The 26422-nt window shown below is 44.2% G+C and overlaps 1 protein-coding gene and 1 long non-coding RNA gene across 8 annotated transcripts in view; one reads left to right on the top strand and one right to left on the bottom strand.

Annotated features, from left to right (window-relative positions):
- The window catches only part of LOC141053973 (uncharacterized), a 165403-nt gene that overhangs the window by 53025 nt on the left and 85956 nt on the right, over positions 1–26422 (top strand). For 4 of the 7 annotated variants that reach the window (XR_012221303.1, XR_012221301.1, XR_012221302.1 and 1 more), the window contains exons 2-3: positions 19988–22127; positions 22769–22909. This is a non-coding gene — a long non-coding RNA (uncharacterized lncRNA). Of the gene's footprint in view, positions 1–19987; positions 22133–22768; positions 22910–26422 lie in introns of all 7 variants that reach the window. The other 3 variants (XR_012221306.1, XR_012221305.1, XR_012221307.1) reach the window with 3 other exon arrangements.
- Positions 4851–26422, bottom strand: part of LOC141053958 (uncharacterized) — a 50772-nt gene continuing 29200 nt past the window's right edge. Inside the window, exon 2 of the mRNA XM_073551115.1 lies at positions 4851–8040. Coding sequence (XP_073407216.1) covers positions 5591–8040 — 2450 coding nt within the window. The 3' untranslated portion in view covers positions 4851–5590. The remainder of the gene's footprint in view (positions 8041–26422) is intronic.

The following is a 26422-nucleotide window of genomic DNA, read 5'->3' as shown; positions in this document are numbered from 1 at the left end:
ACTCTTCGCTTTTCCCAGAGGGCACCTGGAATATGCAAATTGACCTCCTCAAGCTTCAATCCCCAATTTGGTGATGCTTTCCAAGCAGCTGGTCCTGGCTGTACCCAACAATCTTCTTGCTGAGGGAGACTCTTCGTTTTTCCCAGAAGGCACATGGAATATGCAAATTGTCCTCAAACGTCAATCCCCGTTTAGGTGCTGTTGCATTCCCACACCCTGGCACGCCACAAAGGAAAGACAAAGTCCCGTCTGTTGTGTGTGATATGTACCAAATAGAACACTCATATTAGACCCCAGGGTTTCTTTTGATTCTGTAATCTCAGCTTCAGTTAAACGGTTCACACAAAAAAGTCCAGACTCCATGTTCATACTCAACAGTTCAACTTTACTTGAAAGCAGGGTTCTTGATACAGCCATAACACAGTTCACATACATTGGCATTCCTTGAGCTTTTCCTGCCTTCTCTGACAACTTCCTTCCTGAAGACACTTGTATCCCTGTCTCTTCCAACAATCTCTGTCCCGCATATACTTCTTTCTCGTTTGCAGCGTCCGTGCCCCTAGGTCCACCATCTTGCTCCCATTCCCTTTTCTGAGGTACACTCAGCTCTGCCTAGTCCCGGCCATTAGCCCCTGATCCCCTTTGGAATGGTTGCTTCAATAGATGCTGACCACTCGCACGCTGCTCAGCCTGGGGTCCCTCATTGCCTCAGCAATCTTCACCCCCAGGGCTATCTATTTGCCCTCTCTCACTGCTACATCAGTAGTCCTCACTAAATACGAAGTTTCACACTATCATTCACTGCTCTTTATTACACCCATCTCTAACTCCTCCTAAACTGGAACCCCTTATTCAACTAAGCTTATCCTGGCATTTCCATTTCCTACCTTTATTGTGCCCCACTAATCTGTTCCCAATATTGTCCTATCCTACTGCTACCCTTCTATTCTATCTTTTATATCTTTCACTACTCCTATACCAAGTAAATGTAAAGTACATACACAATATAATAACGTAAACATTCATAAAACTCTAGGAAGCAGCTCATATTCCATTTTCCAAATAACTTTATTAAAATTTTAAGAAATAACAGTAATATTTCACATTGATCATTAAATGCAGAAGTTACATTTTTATGTAAGACAAGGGGAAGGGAAGGATAAGTGGTTCGGAATAGGTTTTTAAGTTGCTTTATTAAGACATACAAAGGGCAAAACAAAAGGAAGGGAAGGGGAAATATAAACTAAACTAACAATGTCATGTCTCTTCGATATATTTGGGGATTGAATAACCCCATAAGGAAAAGACAAGACACTAAACTAACAATATTATTTATCTGCAATATTTGCCAACACTGTGTTACGGTACTGCGGCACAGGACTAGGGTAGGAAGGGGAGAACTGACCCTGCACTGCGACTAGGCTTACACCCTACGATGGAGTGGGCGACCCATTCCTTGTGAATAGACCCACCGACGATCCTAGGCTAATCTTAAGAGAAGACAAATAGATCGGGGGAAGGGGGTCTCTGAAATATCTAAGGACTGGGTACAAAAATGGGTCACCTCCTAATAGAAAACAAAGAGGAGACTGCAGAAACAAACTGAAAACGGAAACTAAGACTAGCAGAACCAGAGGTCCCAGAACTGCACTAATTAAACACACAGAGAGCAAGGCTCCAAGCCAGACTTCAAGGAGATTAACACTGATTTCCAGCAAGGAATGGGAGACAGGTGCAGGTTAATAAAGGGTGATACAATCACCTGACTCAAGACAAACTCAGCACCAGGGAAAAAAGACCAGCAGCCAGAACACTACAAGAAAATGGCGGATAGTCACAAACTGAACAGATTCTAACACACTGTATATAGGCGGGAGGCATATGGCGGCCTCTGTCACCCCCTTAAAGTCGGACAACACAGCAGCAAATATAAAAAATAAAAAAACAATTGTGTTGTTCCTCTAAATGTATCAATAAGGCGCAATGTGCCAGCAGCATATGGAAGTACACAATGAATCAGGGGTAAATAATAGAATAGAACACCGGCACCAACCACACATCTGCTGTTTGATCCCCATCCACAGCTCCTGTGCGGTGTGGGATTAGTCCCCCAAGCAGGAGTTTAAGAATAGCTTGCTGCTGTTTCCCCCTGACTGTGCTGAAGATGGTGGTGCAGGTCTTCCTGTGACCAAATGAGGAGGCGGTGGAGGAAGTGAAGGTATGAGTAGGAGGCAACCTGGAGAGATAAACATCCAGCAATACTGGGTGGTGATAGGATGTCAGGTAGAATGCCTTCCGCCTCTGTCCCAGCCACCACTACATTTACCTAGTAGGCAGTTAGGGAGATGTAACATCCCTGACTGAGCTTACTGGTCCACGTATCAGTGCAGAGTACACACAGAAGCTTAATGGAATGCACTCCCACAGACAGGGGAATGTACAGTACACAGAGCAGGTTAAGGCTGTGTGCCCACGTTGCATTTTTGTAAGCGTTTCCGCAGCGCTTGAGCCGGATCAGACGCTGCAGAAATGCTTAAAAGAAGCTTCTCATTAAATTTAATGCATTTTTGGCTTTTTATGCCAATGCATGCGTTTTTTTCCGCTGAGGAAATACTTAGCGGCTAAAAATGCAGCATGCTCATTAATTTCCGCATTGCTCCATGTTTTTAGCTTTTTTCAATGTTCCCAGAAAACGCGCAGAAAAAAATGCATCAAAAACGCGCGTTTTCTGGGAAGGAGTCCTGGTTTCTGAGCGTTTAAAAATGCTAACGTGGGCACATGGCCTAAAGGACAGTACTCCCAAAGGCAGGAGGGTGAAGAGTACACACAGCGTCTTAAATAACAGAGCTCTCATAGGAAGGGAGTTGCAGAGTACACATGACAGCATAAAGGACAGTGATCCCACAGATATGGGTGCAGAGTACACACGGCGGCTTAAAGGACAGTACTCTCACAGATAGGAGAGTGTAGAGTGCACACAGCAGCTTAAAGAACAGGACTCTCACAGACAGGAGATTTCAGAGTACACACAGGGGCTTAAAGGACAGTACTCCCACAGATATAGGTGCAGAGTACGCAGAGCAGCTTTTAGCACAATATTCCCACAGGCAATGGGTGCAGAGTACACAGAGCGGCTTTTAGCACAGTACTCCCACAGGTGGGGGATGCAGGGTACACAGAGTGGCTTTTAGCACAGTACTCCCAGAGGCGGGGGTGCAGAGTTCACAGAGAAGCTTTTAGTACAGTATTACCCCAGATATGGGTGCAGAGTACACAGAGTGGCTTTTAGCACAGTACTCCCAGAGGCGGGGGTGCAGAGTTCACAGAGAAGCTTTTAGTACAGTATTACCCCAGATATGGGTGCAGAGTACACAGAGTGGCTTTTAGTACAGTACTACCCCAGATATGGGTGCAGAGTGCACAGAGCGGCTTTTAGCACAGTACTCCCAGAGGTGGGGGTGCAGAGTTCACAGAGAAGCTTTTAGTACAGTATTACCCCAGATATGGGTGCAGAGTACACAGAGTGGCTTTTAGTACAGTATTACCCCAGATATGGGTGCAGAGTACACAGAGTGGCTTTTAGTACAGTGCTACCCCAGATATGGGTTGCAGAGTACACAGAGTGTTGTTGCAGAGTGCGCAGTCACTATCTGTCCCTCACTCCAGCTGCATCCTATCTCTACACTAATCAGAACAGAATGGCGGCTGACTCGTGATCTGGCCTTTATACAGGCCTGGTCACATGCTACGCCAGCAAATTACAGCTATGTCAATACTTGTAATTGCTGTGATGGCTTTGGAAGTGCCCACAGTCTAAAGGCTTGCTGATTGGCTGTGCTATAGCCTTTCAACAAGCTTTATTAGACAAAAAGAGTAGTATACAGAGGTATGGATGTCAAATGGGATACTATAAATAATAACATACCAAGCAAATTGTAGATATTATCCCACATTAATAAAAATACCATAGACTGTAAAGGGACCAATTGTCAAAATTCACAAAGGGGAGGAAGAAAAACTTCCAAGACAACTCAAGGTCATAATATAAAATTGCTTTATTGGATTACAGGGGAAGGAACAATAAAACATGCTAAAATGCTGATAACTTATCAAAAAACATAAGGACACGATGGACCCTGTACTTGCTTGCTTGCACTTGCGCTCATCAGGTAATTTGGGACACGTGTTGTTACTGTGCGGGTATATGTGCCTTCTTTTTCTATGGCCTATGTGCAGGATTTGGTTACCGGTTTAATTATTTGGTCAGTGACATGGCAGTTTACCGCTTACCTACTTGTGTCCTTCTCATATCTTCTATGATTATTATAACATAAGCAGCAATTATGGTCCATCGTGTCCTTATGTTTTTAGACAAGTTATCAGCTTTTTAGTATGTTTTATTGTTCCTTGCCCTATAATCCAATAATGCAATTTTATATTATGACCTTGAGTTGATTTCTTGGAAGTTTTTCTTCCTCCCCTTTCTTCAATAAGCTTTATTAGACTGGCAAACCCAAACAGGAAACTGGACAGACAGTAAAAACACCGTGTTCGGCATTCGGTACCGCACACTAGGTGCCCAATACGAACCTCAGACTTTCCAGTTCGGGTTCACTCATCTCTAATGTCCAAGTCACTTTCATAGTATATGGGGGGAACGGTGCATTCCTTGCTCAGGGGTCATGTGCAGTCTGTGTCCTCCCATGATCCAGCCTACTGACAGCCCACTCGATGGCATGTAGAGGCCGGATGCATTGGCACATCTCAGGGACATATGCTTCACCATCTAGAAATCCACAGAAAATCCAGGATGTGGGCACGTCTGACAAGGACAATTCAAACCACTGTGAGACAGTAAAGCTTCCTTTATTGGCAGTAAGTGGCTACAAGATTCAGTATATATCGTGTTGGTGTCTTCCCCGAGCCACAAAGAGTAACAAATAGGGGAAAAGGACATCAGGAAGAGAAGCCTCCTATGTAACGTGCACATAATCAATAATGATGAAGACAGAAGAGCAGAACACAGAAAAGCAACACAAATTGTAAGTTCTCAGTCACAGGAACGAGATTTCATGAGAACAATTATCAATAGTGAGAAAGTGAAATGTGAGTAATGTGTCTGGTGCCTGGAGGTTACATGAGATGGACGGGACTTCTGTACATGAGAAGAGGTGCCATCACCCTCCTGCTTATGGTGGATTACTACCAGTGTGGAGCCGCGACCAAAGAGATATTCAAACTATGGGGGAAAGCAGAATAATGAAATATAGGCACGTTCCCCATATTATATTTTATGATAGTGACCACCACTTGTGTAACTATGATGGGCAGCTTGTCGCCAAAGGGTTTAAGAGCAAGAGCATCGCTCCAGGAAGGTAGTAGGACAATAGGAACCCAAGGTCTCAAGACGCCATGTTTGTTTGTAATAATGTGACTATAAAATGGCTACTTCTGTGTGAATGTTCTTATGTTTGTAAAGAGATGATCTCTAAGTAAAACATTTCCCACATTCTGAACATGAGTACGGATTTTCTCCCGTGTGACACCTTTGATGATTAGTAAGAGCTGATTTATGTGCAAAACATTCCCCTCATTCTGAACATGAATATGGCTTCTCTCTTGTGTGAATTCTCTCATGTATTAGAAGATAAGATTTAGTTGTAAAGCATTTCCCACATTCTGAACATGAATATGGCTTCTCTCCTGTGTGAACTTTTTCATGTGCAAGAAGATTTGATTTCTTTGAAAAACATTTCCCACATTCTGAACATGAATATGGCTTCTCTCCTGTGTGAACTTTTTCATGTGGAACAAGATTTGATTTATTTGCAAAACATTTCCCACATTCTGAACATGAATATGGCTTCTCTCTTGTGTGAATTCTCTCATGTATTAGAAGATATGATTTAGTTGTAAAGCATTTCCCACATTCTGAACATGAATATGGCTTCTCTCCTGTGTGAACTTTTTCATGTGCAAGAAGATTTGATTTCTTTGAAAAACATTTCCCACATTCTGAACATGAATATGGCTTCTCTCCGGTGTGAACTTTTTCATGTGCAACAAGATTTATTTTCTGTGAAAAACATTTCCCACATTCTGAACATGAATATGGCTTCTCTCCTGTGTGAACTTTTTCATGTGCAACAAGACTTGATTTCATTGAAAAACATTTCCCACATTCTGAACATGAATATGGCTTCTCTCCTGTGTGAACTTTTTCATGTGCAACAAGACTTGATTTCATTGAAAAACATTTCCCACATTCTAAACATGAATATGGCTTCTCTCCTGTGTGAATTCTTTCATGACGACTAAGCTCTGATTTATTTACAAAACATTTCCCACATTCTGAACATGAATATGGCTTCTCTCCTGTGTGAACTCTTTCATGACGACTAAGCTCTGATTTATTTACAAAACATTTCCCACATTCTGAACATGAATATGGCTTCTCTCCTGTGTGAACTTTTTCATGTGCAAGAAGATGTGATTTCTGTGAAAAACATTTCCCACATTCTGAACATGAATATGGCTTCTCTCCTGTGTGAATTCTCTCATGTGCAACAAGACTCGATTTCATTGAAAAACATTTCCCACATTCTGAACATGAATATGGCTTCTCTTCTGTGTGAACTTTTTCATGTGCAACAAGACTTGATTTCATTGAAAAACATTTCCCACATTCTGAACATGAATATGGCTTCTCTCCTGTGTGAACTTTTTCATGTGCAACAAGATTTATTTTCTGTGAAAAACATTTCCCACATTCTGAACATGAATATGGCTTCTCTCCTGTGTGAACTTTTTCATGTGCAACAAGACTTGATTTCATTGAAAAACATTTCCCACATTCTGAACATGAATATGGCTTCTCTCCTGTGTGAACTTTTTCATGTGCAACAAGACTTGATTTCATTGAAAAACATTTCCCACATTCTAAACATGAATATGGCTTCTCTCCTGTGTGCATTCTTTCATGACGACTAAGCTCTGATTTATTTACAAAACATTTCCCACATTCTGAACATGAATATGGCGTCTCTCCTGTGTGAACTTTTTCATGTGCAACAAGATGTGATTTCCTTGAAAAACATTTCCCACATTCTGAACATGAATATGGCTTCTCTCCTGTGTGAACTTTTTCATGTGCAACAAGACTTGATTTCATTGAAAAACATTTCCCACATTCTGAACATGAATATGGCTTCTCTCCTGTGTGAACTTTTTCATGTGCAACAAGACTTGATTTCCTTGAAAAACATTTCCCACATTCTGAACATGAATATGGCTTCTCTCCTGTGTGAACTTTTTCATGTGCAACAAGACTTGATTTCATTGAAAAACATTTCCCACATTCTGAACATGAATATGGCTTCTCTCCTGTGTGAACTTTTTCATGTGCAACAAGACTTGATTTCTGTGAAAAACATTTCCCACATTCTGAACATGAATATGGCTTCTCTCCTGTGTGAACTTTTTCATGTGCAACAAGATTTGATTTCTGTGAAAAACATTTCCCACATTCTGAACATGAATATGGCTTCTCTCCTGTGTGCATTCTTTCATGACAACTAAGCTGTGATTTATTTACAAAACATTTCCCACATTCTGAACATGAATATGGCGTCTCTCCTGTGTGAACTTTTTCATGTGCAACAAGATTTGATTTCTGTGAAAAACATTTCCCACATTCTGAACATGAATATGGCTTCTCTCCTGTGTGCATTCTTTCATGACGACTAAGCTGTGATTTATTTACAAAACATTTCCCACATTCTGAACATGAATATGGCTTCTCCCCTGTTAGTGGGCTTTTATCTTCAGCATTTCTTCTGTGACTTTTGTTTTGTTTAACAGTCTGTGATGAATTTGGAGATAATTGTTCATTAAAATAAGATGATCGTTCTCTGCTGTGAACAGCTGGGGGTATATCTGAGATGTCTTCATGCTGTGTACAAGTATCTTGTGTGATACTAGAATCTTCTGAATTAAACTCTAAAGATATCAGATGTCCCTTGAAGCTCCTGGTACAGTCATCTGTCAAGAATAAAATGCATGTTATTATTTTTAAATAACATAACCTAAAATATTATGTTTGCATTTCCTGATGAAGATGAAGAGAATTTTCAACTTTCATCACGACAACGACCCTAAGCAACCTTGAAGTCACCATAAGAACGGCTTCACCACGAGAAGATGAAAGTTTTGGAATAGCCAAACCACAGCCCAAAACTGAATGCAAATTCTGTGGGGACCTGAAGAAGGCACTGTACACAGGAGACACCCCAGCAATCTGACAGATATGGAGCGTTTGCACGGAAGAGCGGGCAAAGATCGCCAATTGTAGATGTCTCTTGAGATAGACCCAGACCCATATAGACTGAATTCTGCCAGAAATTCAAAGTTGACTGCAACAAATTATCAGTGTAAGGCATCTTTCACATTTTCACATGTCCTGGACTCCTGATAGTTCCGAAACGGGAAAAAACAGTACCGGTGCCATCAGTGTCCACATGTAAAATCCGTGTGGCATCCTTGTGCACCATCAGTGTGACACGTACTGGAATAGAATGCAGAACAGAAATGACAAACGTTTAGGTGTTAGATGTGCAAACAGAGGATAGACAGCTAGAGAAATAGATAAAAGCTATATAATAGATACAGTTGAAACCAGAAGTTTCCATCCACTATATATAAAGACACATCTGCATGTGTTTCTCAATATCTGACATTAAATCAGAATAAACCTTTCCCATCTTAAGACAATTAGGATTACCATAATTATTAATATTTGCCAGAATAATGAGAGAATATTTTAAAGGGAATCTGTCAGTCTATTTTCCACCTATCAGGTGCCGGCACCGCCATCAGGGGCTTATCTACAGCATTTTTTAATGCTGTAGATAAGCCCCCGATGAAGCCTCATACCCCAAGATCGGACAACAGAGAAGGTGGAGGTGTTGGTCTGCTCCTATCACCCAAATGTACCTTTCAGGTTATCCCTCAAGTACCCCTCACTTGTCTTCCCTTCTTTTGAGGGCCATGCTGTCAGACTCTACATCCCCTTCTCCATGCAACTGGCGGTGGTGTATCATCCTCCGGGCCCCTCGCATCAATTCCTGGATCACTTTGCCACGTGGTTTCCACATTTTTTTCTCATTTGATTTCCTCATCCTCATGAGAGACTTCAACATCCCTATTGCTCTCCCCCTCTCCATATCGGTTACTCACCTTTTATCTTTAACCTCCTTCTTTGGCCTTTCTGCAGCTTACTAGCTCTAATACGCATGAAGACGGAAACTCCCTCGACTTGGTCTTCTCCCAGCATTGCTCTATGGTTGATTTCACAAACTCCCCTCTCCCACTCTGTGACCACAACCTTCTTTCATTCTCGGCTTATAACTGCCATTCCGCTCAGGTCACCCCCCGCTTTCCACACTTCTAGAAATATACAGGCCAACACCCAGAAACATATGAAGAACTTGCAGTCATCATTGGCTCCTATCTCCTCCCTCTCTTGTCCTGATTCTTCACTGAAGCATTATAATGAGACATTGCCTGGATGAAGCTGCACCTCCTATAAATAGAACAACTCAGCACAGATGGCGACAACCCTGGCACATGCTGCAAACATGTTTCCTACATTGGTGCTCCAGGTGTGCCGTACGTCTGTGGAGAAAATCCAATCTACCTGAAGATTTCATCCATTATAAGTTTATGCTTAAAACATACAACACTTCCCTTCACCTATTTGAGCACCCTCATCACCTCACTATCAATAACCTGAAACATCTCTTTAATACTTTTCATTCCCTATTCAACCCAAAAGTGCAAGCCCCAACCACGGATCTCCGTGTTGATGATCTGGCCAATTACTTCAAAGAAAAAATTTACCATATCCGACAGGAAATTTTCTCTCAACCCCCTCACACCATGCGCTGTCCTTCATCCCCCACTGCATCTATCTCACTCTCTTATTTTGAACCAGTCAGAGAAGAAAAAGTGATCAGGTTCCTTGTATCTTCTCGGCCTTCTACTTGCACCAGTGACCCTATTCCGTCACATCTCCTCCAGTCCCTTTCCCCTGCTGTCACCACTCACCTAACTAAAATATTCAACCTCTCTCTCTTCCGGTATCTTTCCCTCCTCATTTAAGCATGCCATCTTATATCCACTGCTTAAAAAACTATCCCTTGACCAAAATTGTACTGCTAACTATAGACCTGTCTCTAATCTTCCCTTCATCTCTAAACTCCTGGAACGCCTGATCCACTCCCATGTTATCCGCTATTTCTCAGATAACTCTCTTCTCGACCCTCTACAATCTGGTTTTCGCTCTTTATACTCTACTGAAGCTGCCCTCACTAAAGTCTCTAATGATCTACTAACAGCTAAATCTAATGGTCACTGCTCCATGCTAATTCTCCTGGACCTCTCTGCAGCATTCAACACTGTGGATCATCAGCTCCTCCTCACTATGCTCCGCTCCATTGGCCTCAAGGACACCGTTCTCTCCTGGTTCTCCTTCTATCTCTCTGACCGCTCCTTTACTGTATCTTTTACTGGTTCCTCCTCCACTCATCTTCCCCTTACTGTTGGGGTTCCTCAATGATCGGTCCTAGACCCCCTCCTCTTCTCTTTGTATACAATCAGTAGATTTGGTTTCCAGTACCATCTCTATGCTGATGAAACCCAATTATCCACCTCCTCTCCTGACAGCACACCTGCCTCTTTAGAAAACACCAGTGATTGTCTTACCGCTGTCTCCACCATCATGTCCTCCCGCTATCTGAAACTGAACCTGTCAAAAACTGAACTCCTTGTGTTTCCTCCCTCTACTAACCTACCTATGCCTGACATTGCCATTTCCGTGTGTGGTTCTACCATTATTTCCCAGCAACATGCCTGCTGTCTTGGGGTCATGATTGATTCAGATCTTTCATTCATCCCCCACATCCGATCACTGGCTAGAACTTGTTATCTGCACCTCAAAAACATTTCTAGAATTCAACCCTTTCTTACTTTCGACTCTGCAAAAACTCTTATTGTTTCTCTTATTCATTCTCGTTTGGACTATTGTAACTCTCTTCTAATCGGTCTCCCTCTTACCAAACTCTCCCCTCTCCAATCCGTCCTTAATGCTGCAGCCAGGATCATATTCCTCACCAACCATTACACCGATACCACTACCTTGTGCCAGTCATTACACTGGTTACCCATCCACTCCAGAACTCAGTATAAACTTATTACCCTCACCCACAAAGTGCTCCATGGCTCAGCACCACCCTACATCTTCTCCCTCATCTCAGTTTACCCTACCCATGCCCTCCATTCTGCTAATGATCTGAAGTTAATGTCCTCAATCAGAACCTCCCACTCCTGTCTCCAAGACTTTTCACGTGCTGCACCAATTTTTTGGAATGCACTACCCAGGTTAAGTCAATTAATCCGTAATACCCACAGTTTTAAGCGTGCCCTAAAAACACATTTCTACAGTCTCGCCTATCGTCTCAGTACATTAATCTAATTATCCCTGTGTGGCCCATTCAATATTTTTACCATAACCAGGTTCTTCATATCATGTTCTCACACGCTTTATGCATTTAATAGCCCTCTGTGTATATACTGCTACTTATTCTGGCTGATAACTGGTTCATGCAGCATTACATGAACACCTGATTTCTTAAATTATGGCTGGTCTGAACAATGAAGGCAATTGTTGACATCCACTTTTCGTGTCTCCCCTATTTCCTCATAGACTGTAAGCTTGCGAGCAGCGGGGCCCTCATTCCTCTTGGAATCTGTTGATTTATGTGATTATTGTAATGCTGTAATGTCTTTTGTCTGTGGAATATGTTGGCGCTATAGGAATAAAGTATTATTATTCCTAATAATAATAAATAATAATTATGGTAATCCTAATTTACTTAAAATGGGAAAAGTTTATTTTGATTTCGTGTCAGATATTGAGAAAAACATGTAGATCTGTCTTTTTATATAGTGGATGGAAACATCAAGTTTCAACTGTAGATAGATAGATAGATAGAAATATGTCAGTGAGATATATAATCAGTGCCTTGTGTGTGTAGTTTTCTGAATTGTATTTCACTAATAAATAAGGTAAGGTTACTGCAGTTGAAAGCCTCCAGGTCACATGGGGGCAGCACTGGCAGTTGTGTACTGGGATAACCTTACTGACCTCACCGCTCGTCACGGCAGCCGGGTTCTCCCGGAGTGCAGCGTTACAACCAGTAGCGACTGTTGCGCCAGTCTATTGAGCTTTGTTCTCTGAACGGGGCTCCATACACTGGACAAAGAAGACATGGATCGTCATGGGACTTCCATTTGTGTTATGACAGACTGGTGTGGATTATTTTTTATTAAATAAATGTGCTAAAGAGGGAATTTGTCAGAGAGTGATTTTTACAAATGAAACACTTTTTTGTGTGTGTTAAATAGTTTAGACTTAGGGGTCAGTAATGGGGGTGTCTGACAGATGCCTCTCCGTTACTAACCCATAGGTTTGATGTCACCTGACATTACACAGCTGACATCAACCCCATAAACCATTACCCCGATTACCACCTCACAATGGCAGCTGGAAAGAGCTGATCTTAAGCGTCAGAATTGGCATATCTAATGGATGTGCCATTTCTGGTGCGGCTGTTATGGCCTTCCTGGAAATCATGGGGTACTACATTAGGCTAATTCCAAACTTTGCCACGGTGGCCAAACCCGTGATCAACCTCACTAAGGGGATAAAATTAGGCGTGGCCAAATGGACATCGGAGGCGGAAAAGGCCTTTCAAAAACTGAAAGTGGCTCTGTGTCGTGAAGAAATTTGTATTCCAAAAGGATGTTAGATTAGGAGAGTTCCTCTCAGGAGATACACGGAGAGGAGAATCCTGTTCTCTAGCTGAGTAGGAATCTGTAAGCATGTGAGAAAAATGATTCCATTGGAGAAAAGGAATGCCTGTCCATAAAGTGGGCGATGGACACATTGCGATACTATCTCTTAGGGTGAGAATTTAAATTAGTGTCAGACCATGGTCCACTCAGGTGGATGAGAAAGAATAAGAGGAAAAATGCTTGTGCTACCCACTAATTTCTAGCCCTGCAGGATGTCCGCTTTCAAGTAAAACATAGAGTCGGGAGTTACATGGTAATGCCAATGCCCTCTTGAGAATCCTGTGTCTGAAAGATGTCAAGCCCATGGCTTTAGGCAGAGGGGGAGGTATGTAAGGATGCTTGTTAAACACAGTGGATGGGAGATAAACCTGGAGTAACCTGGCCATGAAAGGTTCATTATGAGCAGGTGAACGGCTGCTCACCATATCGCAACCCCTGGGTGTGGTTCACTTGGTAAAATGACACCTGTTTGCCTCACACATTGTAGCATGTGTGGAGGTGTGTAGATTGAGTGCCTCTGCTGAAAGACTATGAAGCTAGACTATTGTATGGATGGACTGTTTGCTTTATCTTGTACTTTGAGCCGGACAAGGGCTGTATTTGAGTTTCCTGTGATGTGGTTTATGAGACTTTTAAATAGAAACATTTCCTGTGATACCTCATATCACTCCCAAGTGAGTAGCACTGTTATATTTGGTGTTATAAATGTGGGCAGTGTTCCCAGGGAACATGTGTGACTGCTACAGCGGTAGCTGTGACTGCAATACAGACTGATAATAAAAGTGTTAGTCTTGGACATGTTAGTGTCCAAGGTGGATGTAGGGAAAACCTGCTTTGAATGTTGTGTGTGAAGCAGACTGCAAGATAGTAGTTTGTATAAAAAAACTGGAGTCTGTAATGAGAAAGTAAGTTAATGTGTATGCACAATGTAAATGCATATTAGCACACGACTTTTACACAGAGAAAACAAAAGCAAAAACACAAATATCCTAAAATAAAAAAATAAACTGCAAAAAATGCATGAAGGTAGTAATAATAATAAAGGTACTTAGAAAACATAGTTTTGATCAAAGGAATGTACAAGCCATCCCGCCACATCAAGCCTTGTGGGACAGTCCTAATTCTTGTATTAAAACCTTTCCACTTGTCAAGTGACGTAAATGTGAACAAAGATCGTGGGACTGAACCACCAGTAAAAGCATAGGCCAGACAGGATGGATTTTCCAGCTCAGAAACAGGGTGTTCACATCCTTATATGCACAGGATGCACATTGAACTGAATAAAAAACTGGAGTCTGAACTGAAAAAGTAAGTTAATGTGTATGCACAATGTAAATGCATATTAACACACGACTTTTGATCAAAACTATGTTTACTAAAAACCCTTTCTACCTTCATGCATTTTTCTTTTAGGATATTTGTGTTTTGTTTTCTCTGTGTAATGGTCGTGTGTCGTGACTGCAGACAAAAGGGGGCTGTAAGTGAGAGACATTGGCATGGCATGCAGTCACCCATGGAAACTGGAAAAGGTGAAGTCCGGCATGTTTAGGGGACTGTGATACAAAGCTGTGTCCTATGAAGTGATATTGACTGGTGTGAACTGAACACTAATATTATTTGCACTTGTGTAAATTGGACTTTAATGCTGTTAGGAAACACATCAAAGGGACTTTGTGTTTGAACTTTGTGGGTCACTGCCTCTTCACTGCGTAATGCTGCTACCGCTGCCTTACATATGGTGGAGAATACAGGCAGTGTGAACTGAGGCATACCCCAGAGAGTGCTGCAGATCATTGTACAGGTCTGCTGGAGAAATAGAGGAACTTTTAGAGCATTTTGCGCTCAGTCAGCATTCGCAGCAAGAGGCTCTGAAGTTTTAGCGGTCACAGCAAAAGGTTCTGCAGCAGCAGGTGCTGCAGTTGCAGCTGGAGCAGCAAGAGGCACTGCAATGGAATCTCCCACAGCTTCAGCTGAGTAAAAAGGAGAACCCTAAGGTAAGGGGTGATCATTGGGTGTACCAGTGGTCCTATGTAGTCTCGGCCCGCCAGGTCTCATGCAAATGACTTACTGCAGTTGGTGGAGGAGTGGCTCCAGTCTGAGTTTTTTTTCTCCAATCGAGATGGAGAGTTGTGGTTGACCGGATTGTGCGGGCTCTGCCAGCCGCCATACATCATTGGGTTGGGCAAAGGGACCTGGGCAATCTGGACCTGCTGGTAGGATTGATTGAGCGCTATAAATCCACTCAGGACGGGGTACCAGAGCCTGGAAATGGGGCTAGTAACTGTTCTGTGCCATCTGAGCCCATTGACTGCAGGTATACGCACCATGTCTCGATATATGCCCAGCCAGTCTGTAACACCACTGCAAGCACTGCCAGCAGCGTGCAGCGACTGTGCCAGGTGCTTGTGAATGGGTGCCGCACAGATGCTCTCCTGGACACGGGGAGCAGAGTGACTTTGGTCCATAGGTCCCTTGCTGCTGGGGACAACTCCAAAGGATGGAAGGTGAAGGTGGTGGATATCCATGGGGAAATCCGGGAGTACCCAACCGCTGAGGTCAATTTTTCTACACAATGTGGGGACATTAAACATGTGGTGGGAGTGACGAAGAGTCTTCCATATGGGACTGTGTTGGGTTGAGACTTGCCCCTATTTTGGTCACTGTGGGAGACCAGGGTCAACCCTCTCATGGTAAAGGTTGTGCCAGGAATAGAACCCGGAGATGTTGAGATACCTGCCATAGGGATCGCAAACCTAGGGACAGAGTGTAATCACGATAGGCTCCCCCAAAGGTATTGGCAGGGCAGGATGAAAATGTTTCGGGTGCAGAACCTGAAGATGTCAAGTCAGAGATATCTGCCACAGGGGTCACCAACTTAGGGTCAGAGTGTAACCCCAACAAGCTTCCCCTAGAGCAAGGATCCCCAACCTGTAGCTCGGGAGCCACATGTGGCTCGCGGTCCCATGAATTGTAGCTCGCGACTGTCTGCCAGCTTGGTGCATTAGGTCCAGGTCTAGCAAACAGGTGTGAAGAGTAGATCTCAAAATGGTGAATGTTGTGAATAGCCCTGCACAGAAGAGCAGATGTGGATGCACATTTACTGGTCTTAGGGGTTTAGAGATGTTTTAAGTATGGTACGCTGGAGGATGGTAACACCTGTTAGAGGAGGTGCTCAAAGCTGGATGTGACTGTGTTGGGAGTCCTTGATGAGAGAATACTGAAAGGGGGTATTGTGGGAACCCCTGGATCTCAGTGTACTGCTTTGGAGTGATTTCTGTGGAAAAGCTTTGGTTATCATTATACCTGTAATGGGGGCTTTGGTTGACACTACTTTGAAGGAGATGGGAGCTGGATGTGGGTCACGCCCCTCTCTCAGTGCTGAATGTGGCTCGAGACCCCCTCTCTAAGGTGAATGTGGCTCTCAAGGTCAGAAAGGTTGGGGACCACTGCCCTAGAGGTTGTGTCAGTAGAGGGCATGGAGACTCCACTGAACCCAGAGCTGGAAATGTCCCCTGGTAAGTTCGGGGCAGCTCAGTTCCAGGGTCCCACGCAGAGAAACTGGTGTGTGTAAAAACTGCAGGTTTAAAAAGAACGCCGGGAAGAACCGGGAGTGTGTGGTCGCAGAGGCGAATGGGGACGTGCGCACGAGGAATCTTCTTACAACGGCCAATGATGTGGCCTCGGGTCAGAGTGAAATAGATAGAGTGCTCGTTAGACAGCAGTGTCGGGAAACTCAGGTTTGGGTGCGACGTAATAAAGATGGATGCTCGGATTTGATGGGTCAAACCACGGCGTTTCAGCATGATATAGTCACCGAGGCATGGGTAAGGGTACGGAAGAAACGATAGCAAAGGCCCGAAGGTGAGTACTTAGGTGACAGGATGAGATGCGGGGTTACTGAATCCAAAATAAACACGGTCGAGGCCACCCAAAACCGGTCCAAATATACAGTTAAACGTGAAAGTGAGCGTGGCATCTGCATAGGAGAATGGAAAAGTGGGTCGTCCCATAATGAAGTATGGAAGAGAAATGCAAAGGGGAGGGATGCATGTATTGTTCGACTGTTCCGGACCCTACTTTGGTTTCAAAGTGCAGTGCCGGGCGGGGATGTCACAGGGGCATGCGGATGCCCTGGCTCGTGCCCATGTGGGGTGTCAAGTATTCAACCTCAAAGGTTTGAACAGTAGAGGGGTATATGTGAGGCAGTGACCCCTGTTACAGCTAGGGGGTGCTGTATGTTCTCCCCAGGATACGCACGGAGGCATATTGAGGCTATGGGAATGCATTGCGGTCACAGGCGTAGCTGGGATTGCAATAGTGAAGCAGTGACTGATGTCACAGGTAGGGGTCACTGTGCAGTCTCCTCAGGATATGCACGGAGGTGTATGAAGGCCATAGGTGTCCATGGCAGTCACAGGCATAGCTGTGACTGCAATACAGACTGATAACAGAAGTGTTAGTCTTGAACATGTTAGTGTCCAAGGTGGATGTAGGGAAAACCTGCTCTGGATGCTGTGTGTGAAACAGACTGCAAGATAGTAGTTTGTGCAGTGTTTTTATTCCGGACCCAGGTTTTCCATGTGGCTGGTAGCCACACTTTGCTATGTTAAAAACCCTGAAGGAAAGGGTTAGGTGTTGCTTAGTGAGTCTCAGGTGTGTCAGGGCCAGAGAGAGGCCTGACAACCCACAGCATACACAGTGGTTCTGCCGTCCATGATGACTGGTCACAGATGTGGACAGGTCTTGTGCCCAGATGTGAACCGGAGGTAGACTTCCTGTGCCTGAAGGAAGGACTGGCGTGTGTCACAGCTACAGACAGGAGGATGTCAAGGTCTGTGTATGGCTGTGAAGAGAGACTGTGATAGTGGTGCACGACACCCATGTGAACTAGTCAGAGGTGGGGTAGCGGGTGTCGTGACTGCAGACCAAAGGGGGCTGTAAGTGAGAGACATGGCATGGCAAGCAGTCACCCATGGAAACTGGACAAGGTGAAATCCAGCATGTTTAGGGACTGTGATACAAAGCCGTGTCCTATGAAGTGCTATTGACTGGTGTGAACTGAACACTAATATTATTTGCACTTGTGTAAATTGGACTTTAATGCTGTGAGGAAACACATCAAAGGGACTTTTGTGTTTGTAGGTCACTGCCTCTTCACTGCGTACCATGCTACCGCTGTCTCACAAGGTGTAGTGATGATTTTGACTCCATGGGTGTTTTCCAGAAACAAGCAGCAGTGTATGTTGCTGATTGAAAATAGCATATCTTCCATTGTAGTGCCCATTAAATTGTAGTGCCCAGACATTGTGCCCAGATAATACTTCTGGACACATGTACCCTCATTGCTATAGAAATGCTAAACATGTGGACACTAAATGTGGTTTAGACACACTGTGGGGCTCAGAAGGGAATGGGACATTTGGATTTAGGAGCTCAGAATTTGCTGGATTTTTGGGGAGAGGTGAGGAGCCATAGTGCTTTTCCAGATCCTTTGTGCTACCTGTAATGTGGAAGCCCCCTATATTTAAGGACACTGCCCTCTCCTGGTTCTCACTATCTTTCTGACCACTCCTTCAGTGTTTTGTTCATTGGTTCCACTTCATCTCCTCTTCCTCTCACTGTTGGGGTACCTCAGGGCTCAGTCCTTGGCCTCCTTCTCTTATATCTCTACACGGCCCCAATTGGACAGACCATCAGCAGATTTGGCTTTCAGTACCATCTTTATGCTGATGGCACACAACTATACACGTCATCCCCTGACCTTACCCCCGCTGTACTACAATGCCAGTGACTTTCTGTCCGCAGTCTCCAACATCATGTCCATCTGGCTAATCATTACTCGACGCGTCCGCTCTTTGCCAGTCCTTACACTGGCTGCCCATTCATTATAGGATCCAATTCAAAGTACTTGTTCTCACCCACAAAGCTCTTCACAGTGCGGCACCTGCTCCCTCTTTTCTGTTTATCGGCCTAGCCAGTCGCTGCGCTCTGCAAACGACTTTTGACTAACCTCTACACTAATCTGTACCTCCCACTCCCGACTCCCAAGACTTCACCCACGCTGCGCCAATCATCTGAAATGCTCTATCCGGACTATCCACAATTTGCATAGTTTTAGGCACTCCCTCAAAACACATTTGATCAGAGCAGCCTATCATGTTGCCTAATCAAAGTAATTTTATGTGTAAGTGAGCATATGTAGCCCATTCAATATCTCCATCCATCCCTCACTCCCTCAAGACGGCTGGACCATCATTGTATATACACCATTGTAAATACTCACTTGTACTCTGTATCTCCCCCACCTCATTGTAGAGTGTAAGCTCTCACCAGCAGGGTCGTCTTATTTTGCTTTAATTATTGTATTGTTAACGTTGTTACTTATTACTTGTGTTTTGAAATTTTTAAACTGTAAAGCGCTGCGGAATATGTTGGCGCTATATATATAAAAAGATTATTATTATATTTCCGTTAAAAGATGACAAACCTTAGTAAGGGTTTTTTTTGCGGATTGAGTTGAAGCTTTTATCAGGAACATTTTATATTACATTTTGGATCACCTTAATCCTGCGCTCTACGCTGAACACTTACTTTGGGGTTTCTATCTAAATCACTGAGTGACGTGATTCAGATGAAACTCCAGAGGGATTTATTCACTATAATTCAGCAGCAGATTACTCTGGACTCCGTATCGCCAAAGTTCAGCAGTGTCCTTCTTTTCAGAGGTGCACAAAACTGTGGCCGACCGTGATTTTTTACACGCTTAAAAAACCAGACACTGCCAGATCACAGGTCAAACTGCGTCCACAGTGTTTCCATCTGCCTCATTACAGGGAATCTTCCACCAAAGATTTAGACAAAAACTCTGATGTAAGTGCTCAGCACAGAGCACAGGATAAATGTGTGCCGAGCCTTACTACATGTAAGGATTCCGGACTTTCCTTTGTGCCTGTTTGCCCTCATCCGAGTTGGAGTCTTGTCTCTCACCCTGTCATGGAACTTCCTGTCTGTCCTGTTATTTAAGTCAGGGTCGTGTGTTCCTCCTTGCCTTAGTATTTTGTGCTGTTGGTTCCAGAGCTCCTGCCCGTTGTGCTGGTGAACTCCCTGCTACTTCTGCTGGTTAATTGGTGGTCTGCCTCGCCTCATTCAGCTGCCTTCCATTTTCTGTGTGCTCCTGGATCCTGATCGGGGTTGCCTATTGATCGGAATACTTGGGTGCTGCCCTTCGCCTCAGAAGCTGCTGCGCTCAGTAAGAAGTGCAACTTCATATCTTCTGGACTACGTCTGTTGGGCTGTGGTGCGGGACTTGAGCGGGACTTGACAGCCCTTCAAGGTACCTTTAGAGACATTCCCCTGTCTAAGCTTCTTCTATGTATTGTTGGACTCTCACAAGCAAGTGCCGTACGGACGTGTGATCAAGATATTGCTGGGAGACTCCCTTGTTTAAGTACTGTGTGCATTGAACGACCCCCTTGCTGGATAACCACGTTTAAGTACTGTATGCATACCCACTGATATCTTTAATGGTCTTCCTTATTTAAGTGTCTTGCGCACTCCTGCATCATATCCTTGCTGGACTGGTTCGTATTAGCGGTCGCATCCTGCTATTCAGCTTGCTGTGATTTACTATATTGTGCTGAGCACCTCGTTTCAATTGCAAGAATATCTGTTAGTTCTGTTTACATTCCTGTTTTATTTAAATACATCTTTTTGCTGCAGCTTTGTTCTCAGACTGATTTTATCCCACGCTATCAGATTCCTTAGTACCTACATAATTGTTACAGGATACTCAGGCCAATTAGGAATCTGCTGGGATAATGTCGACTGAGTCAAAGTTGGATCATTTGTTTTCTATGATCAACTCCTTACAAGGGGACGTAGTAGCTCTGAAAAACAAGGTGGCTAGCTGGGAGGCCCATTTCAGGCAGGCGCTGCAGGATTTAAGTAATCAAATAACAGCATGGGCGCCTCCACCCCTGGGGCAGCTACTGCCAACTAGTCCTCCCAAGTTACCGCCGATTAGATTTAATGGTGAACGCTACAAATTTTGTGGGTTTATAAATCAATGCATTTTGTATTTTGATGTACATGCTGCCCATTTGTCTTGTGTATAATCATGTTACTTACCTCCCGAGCTCTCGCGTGGGCAAATCTGCTGATTGAGACTCGTGACCCTCACTTGAATAACCTTGATGATTTTCTGCAATGTCTATGATGTTTGATGATACAAATCGTCGCACTACAGCTGAAACTGCACTGTTGTCATTACGTCAGGGTAAGCGCTCTGTTGTTGAATACGCCACTGAATATAGACGGTTGGCGGTGGATACGGTTTGGGATTGTTATGCTCAATTACCCATTTTTAAGAGGGGACTTTCTAGTAAGATTAAGGACAAATTAGCCCAAGCAGATTCTCCTCAGGAGTTGGAGGCGTTCATACAGCACTGCGTGCGCATTGACATACGTATTACTGAACGTAGACAGGGGAAATTTGCAGCCTTTAGCCGTGTCTCTAACTCTCCCCTTCCTTCTAAAGAACTTGCAGGCAAAGACTCTTGGGAAGCAGAACCAGTCCCTATGCAAGTGGATGCTTTACAGCGGCGTGAGAGAGTAACGAGCGCAGGGAGCATCACTTTCATGAAAGTTTATGTTTTTACTGCGGTCAGTCTGACCATTTCCTTATAAACTGTTCTAAGCGGCCTCGCAAGGTACTAGCCGCTGTAGGGGAACATAATAATCAGGATGAATCTGTTACTTCTGAGTCCAGCTTTGCTGTGAATGCTGTGTTTCATTCCCTAGCAATGACTGCTGCTCCCAAGACACGGAAGGATAAGGATGCACATTGTTCCTCATTAAGATCTTATTGTCGGGCCAATGGATCTCATGGGTGGCTATGGGGGATTCTAGAGTTGGGGGTAACTTTATGGACATCACTTTTGTCAAGGAACATGGCATACAGATTCCACAGAGAACCACCCCAGTAGGCATGGAAACGGTGGATGGTTCTCCCCTTGTTTCTAGACTGGTGGATCAGGAGACGGCACCCCTGGAGATTTACATGGAACCCAATCGTCGAAAAGTGCTTTCATTTATGCTAATTTCTTCACCACATTTTCCTTTAATTCTAGGAATTCCCTGGCTTCAGGCACAGAACCCAATCATCAACTGGGAGACCAAGGAGATCACCTTTCCACCAAGGGATACACCAGTAACAGGTCAGGTAAATTCTCGGGATGCGGAATGTATCACTGGAGTATCAATGTTACCACCCATTTACAACGAATTTTCTGATGTCTGTGACAAGAAAATGGCAGATCAGCTTCCTCCTCATAGACCCTATGGTTGTCCTACCAAGCTCCTTCCGGTGGAGGCTATTCCATTTAAAAATTGTTTACCCACTAGCAGCTCCCACAAGCCTTGAAAGAATACATTGATGAGAATCTGTCTAAGGGTTTCATTCACCCCTCCTCATCACTGGCAGGAGCACCCATCTTTTTCGGAAAAAAGAAGGAACTCTTAGACCCTGTATTGACTACCGGGAGCTCAACAAGGTAACCATTTGGAACCATTATCCTTTATCATTAATCCCCGAATTGCTGGAGTACGACACGCCGACATTTTTTCTAAGTTGGATCTTCGAGGAGCTTATAACCTAGCTCGGATCCGCTCTGGGGATGAATGGAAGATGGCATTTAGATGTCGTTATGGGCACTTTGATTACCTTGTGATGCCTTTTGGACTCTGCAACGCTCCGGCAACCTTTCAACATTTGGCTAATGACGTCTTTAGAGATTTGCTAGATCATTTTGTTGCAATCTATCTGGATGATATTTTGATTTTCTCCGATTCTTTGCAGGAGCATCAAGAACATGTTAAGACAGTTTTAAGACGTCTGAAAGAGAATCATCCCTACATCTAGCTTGAGAATTGTGCGTTCCACTGCACTAAGATTCAATTTTTAGGCTACGTCATCTCGCCACAGTGGCTTAACATGGAGGTAAGATTCTGGCTATTCTTGATTGGCCCGCACCAAAAAATGTTAAGGAGGTACAACGCTTTATCTGGTTCACTAACATTTATAGACGGTTCATCCGTAATTTCTCTGAGATTGTGCGACTTATTTCGCAACTAACCAAGAAGGAAAAAACTTTCTTGTGGTCTACACAGGCTCATGAGGCTTTTGACTGTCTTAAGTCCCATATTACATCTGCTCCGCTGTTGATCCATCCTAACCCAGCTGTTAGGGACAGCGGAACGCAACAAATATAAATAATAGGAGGTGCGTTCGCCGCCCGGGGTCCACCGTGCGGTAGGTGACAAGACCGCTGCTGGACAATGGCAGACTCGCTAGCTGGCGAAGTGCTGCACTCGGGTTAACGTCACCCGAGGAGTGAAGGCGGACTCTGTTAAGCCACAGAGATGCCCTAATATAAATTAGAAATGAGAACTGGGCCTGTTATCTCCACAGGACCAACTGGCGTGTGGCACCGCAGCCGCGAACGCCAATAAATGCTGCTACAGCAGCGCGGCGGTAACTATAGCCGCTAGACGACGGCGCCGGGAAGCCGGACACCGTTGGACGCTAGTGTACAGTGCGGGAAGTACAGTGGCGCATATCTTGCCACTAACTGGAGCTGACTATAACCAACACTCTGTCACCATTCGTATTATCAGAGGGAAGGGGGTTTCAAATAAGTCAGTCACCAGACACATGCATCCATCACCTTTCACACACAGCATAATAGTCTACACTAGCGCATGGCCGAGCCGCCATGCGGGCTTTTTATAGCCATGCGCTTCCGGGACCTTCCAGTACTCTGTGAAGGACGAATCAGATCTGACGCAGGACCTGAGCATGTGGCCCCTGCTCTCCACTGAGAGGTCAACTTGCTGGCATGCCCAGTAGCGCGGCAAGAGGACTTAGCCTCTGGAGCGGTTCCCTGCAAAGCAGGTTGCGCTACCATTGCTGCACCAGAGGTGGCAGCAACATCCAGAGTGACAGAGCGAGTCTGAGCAGCATGCCTGGATCGCCGGGATTGCTGAGCAGGTCCCTGAGCGGTCGGGGAGGAATGGGAGACCGCTGGATGTACAGCTCTGGATTCCTGCTGTGCAGTGTCAGGAATCCGACGCCTAACACCAGCATGGGGAAGAGTCTTGAGGAGATCATTTGCATATTCCCAGTGCCTTCTGGGATAAGTGAAGAGTCTCTGCGAGCGCAACGATCACTGGGCTTTGGCCGTTGCAGCTGAAAAGAGGAAATCGGAAAACCAGGGGAAGAGTCTTGAGGAGATCATTTGCATATTCCCAGTGCATTCTGGGATAAGAGTCTCCGCGAGCTCAACGATCACTGGGTTTTGGCCGTTGCAGCTGAAAAGAGGAAATCGGAAAACCAGGGGAAGAGTCTTGAGGAGATCATTTGCATATTCCCAGTGCATTCTGGGATAAGTGAAGAGTCTCCGCGAGGTCAACGATCACTGGGTTTTGGCCGTTGCAGCTGAAAAGAGGAAATCGGAAAACTGCGCGCTGATAATTTTGGCTCATCTTTCATAGTTTTTAAGAAATCTCAATATGGAAGAGGCCAGGAGCCATTTGGTGAGCTGCATTTCTTGCTACATGTTCACAGACTTACCAGTGGAAAAGCCAAACTTCACATGCCACAAATGCAAGCTTGTGTCCCTGTTGGAGGAAAAGTTGCAAAATCTCGAAGAGAGGTTAGCTACATTGAAGATCATTAAGGAAGGTGAAGAGTTCTTAGACAGAGCAGAATTATCTCTTCATGTTACAAAAAGAGAAGAAATTCGAAGTGCACCTGAAGAAACAAAGGAATGGAAGCATGTGACCCAGAGAAGCAGGAGGATCGGGAGGCAGTCAGCACCCATACTTCTCAGGAACCAGTACCAGGCTCTCACGCAGGAAAACGATGAAGAAATACATCAGGATAAGACTTTGCCCACAAACAGCAACCCTGTACGCCTTCAGAGTCCTCCTGGATGGAGAAAGAAAAATGTTGTAAATAAGAAACGGAGAGTGGTGGTCATGGGGGATTCCCTGTTGACAGGAACAGAGGCCGCTATCTGCAGACCGGATATAGCTTCAAGAGAAATGTGCTGTCTTCCAGGTGCAAAAATTAAAGATGTGTCTGACAGGATATCAGGATTCTTCAGACCTACAGATGACCACCCATTCCTGCTACTACATGTGGGGACAAATGACACCACAAGAAACGACCTGGAAACCATCTGCAGAGACTTTGAAGACTTAGGCAAGAAAGTGAAAGAACTGGGAGCACAGGTGGTCTTCCATCCTCCCAGTGGATGGCCATGGAACAAGGAGGTGGAATAAGATTCTGCAGGTGAACAACTGGCTACGTCGATGGTGCCGTCAGCAACGATTTGGATTTATGGATCACGGAGTGAATTACCTTTACGATGGACTACTTGCTAGAGATGGGGTGCACCTTACGAAGACTGGAAAGCATGTATTTGGAAGTCGCCTTGCTACCCTTGTAAGGAGAGCTTTAAACTAGAACAACATGGGAAGGGAAGCAAAAGACCAGAAAAAGCCATACACCTGACAAATGCTATTGAGAACTCTGCTATTAGAAGTGGAAAGGAAGAACAAAGACAAAAGAATCTAATTAATAAAAATATTGGAGAAAGAGAAACCAATCACAAACTAAAATGTTTCTATACTAATGCACAAAGCATGGGCAACAAACAAGGAGAATTGGAACTACTAACACAGGAAAAGAAATATGATGTCATTGGAATCACTGAAACTTGGTGGGACAATACACATGATTGGAATACAAGACTAAAAGGATACAACTTATTTGCAAGAAACAGACTTGATAAACGAGGAGGAGGTGTCGCATTGTACGTTAGAAACGCTTATATCTGCACAGAGATTGAAGCTTCAGAGACTGGGAGTTCTGTGGAAACTGTTTGGGTAAGAATACAAGGACAGAACAATGGAAAGGACACCATTGTAGGCATTTACTACAGGCCGCCTGTGCAAGCTGAAGATATGGATGAACTCTTTATGCATCAAATGGCCAAGTTCTCCAAAAATATGACATAGTTGTCATGGGAGATTTCAACTATCCAGACATTTGTTGGGGATCTCTCTCAGGCAAAACTAACAGGTCAAGGAAATTCTTATCCTCTCTTGCTGACAACTTTATCTTCCAAAAGGTAGGGGAGAAAACAAGCGGAACTGCTACCTTGGATCTAATCCTTATAAACAGGGAGGAAATGGTTGAGGAGGTAGCGACCATGCTATTTTAGAATTTTGGATAACTAGAGGAGGAAGACCTGTGAAGACTCAGACGTCAAGGTTAGATTTCAGAAAGGCAGATTTTAAGGGATTCAGAAAGAGAATTGGTGGGATCCAATGGCTGGATATCCTTAAAGACAAAAATGTCCAGGAAGGATGGGAAACCTTGAAAAATGAAATTCTCAAAAGCACAATTGTTAACAATTCCGAAAAGAGGGAAGAATAGGAAGCATTT

This window comes from Dendrobates tinctorius, unplaced genomic scaffold (genome assembly GCF_039654945.1).
Source record: "Dendrobates tinctorius isolate UK_male_01 unplaced genomic scaffold, ASM3965494v1 ptg000173l, whole genome shotgun sequence".
NCBI lineage: Eukaryota > Metazoa > Chordata > Amphibia > Anura > Dendrobatidae > Dendrobates > Dendrobates tinctorius.
This window is presented reverse-complemented; position numbering and strand designations above follow the sequence as displayed.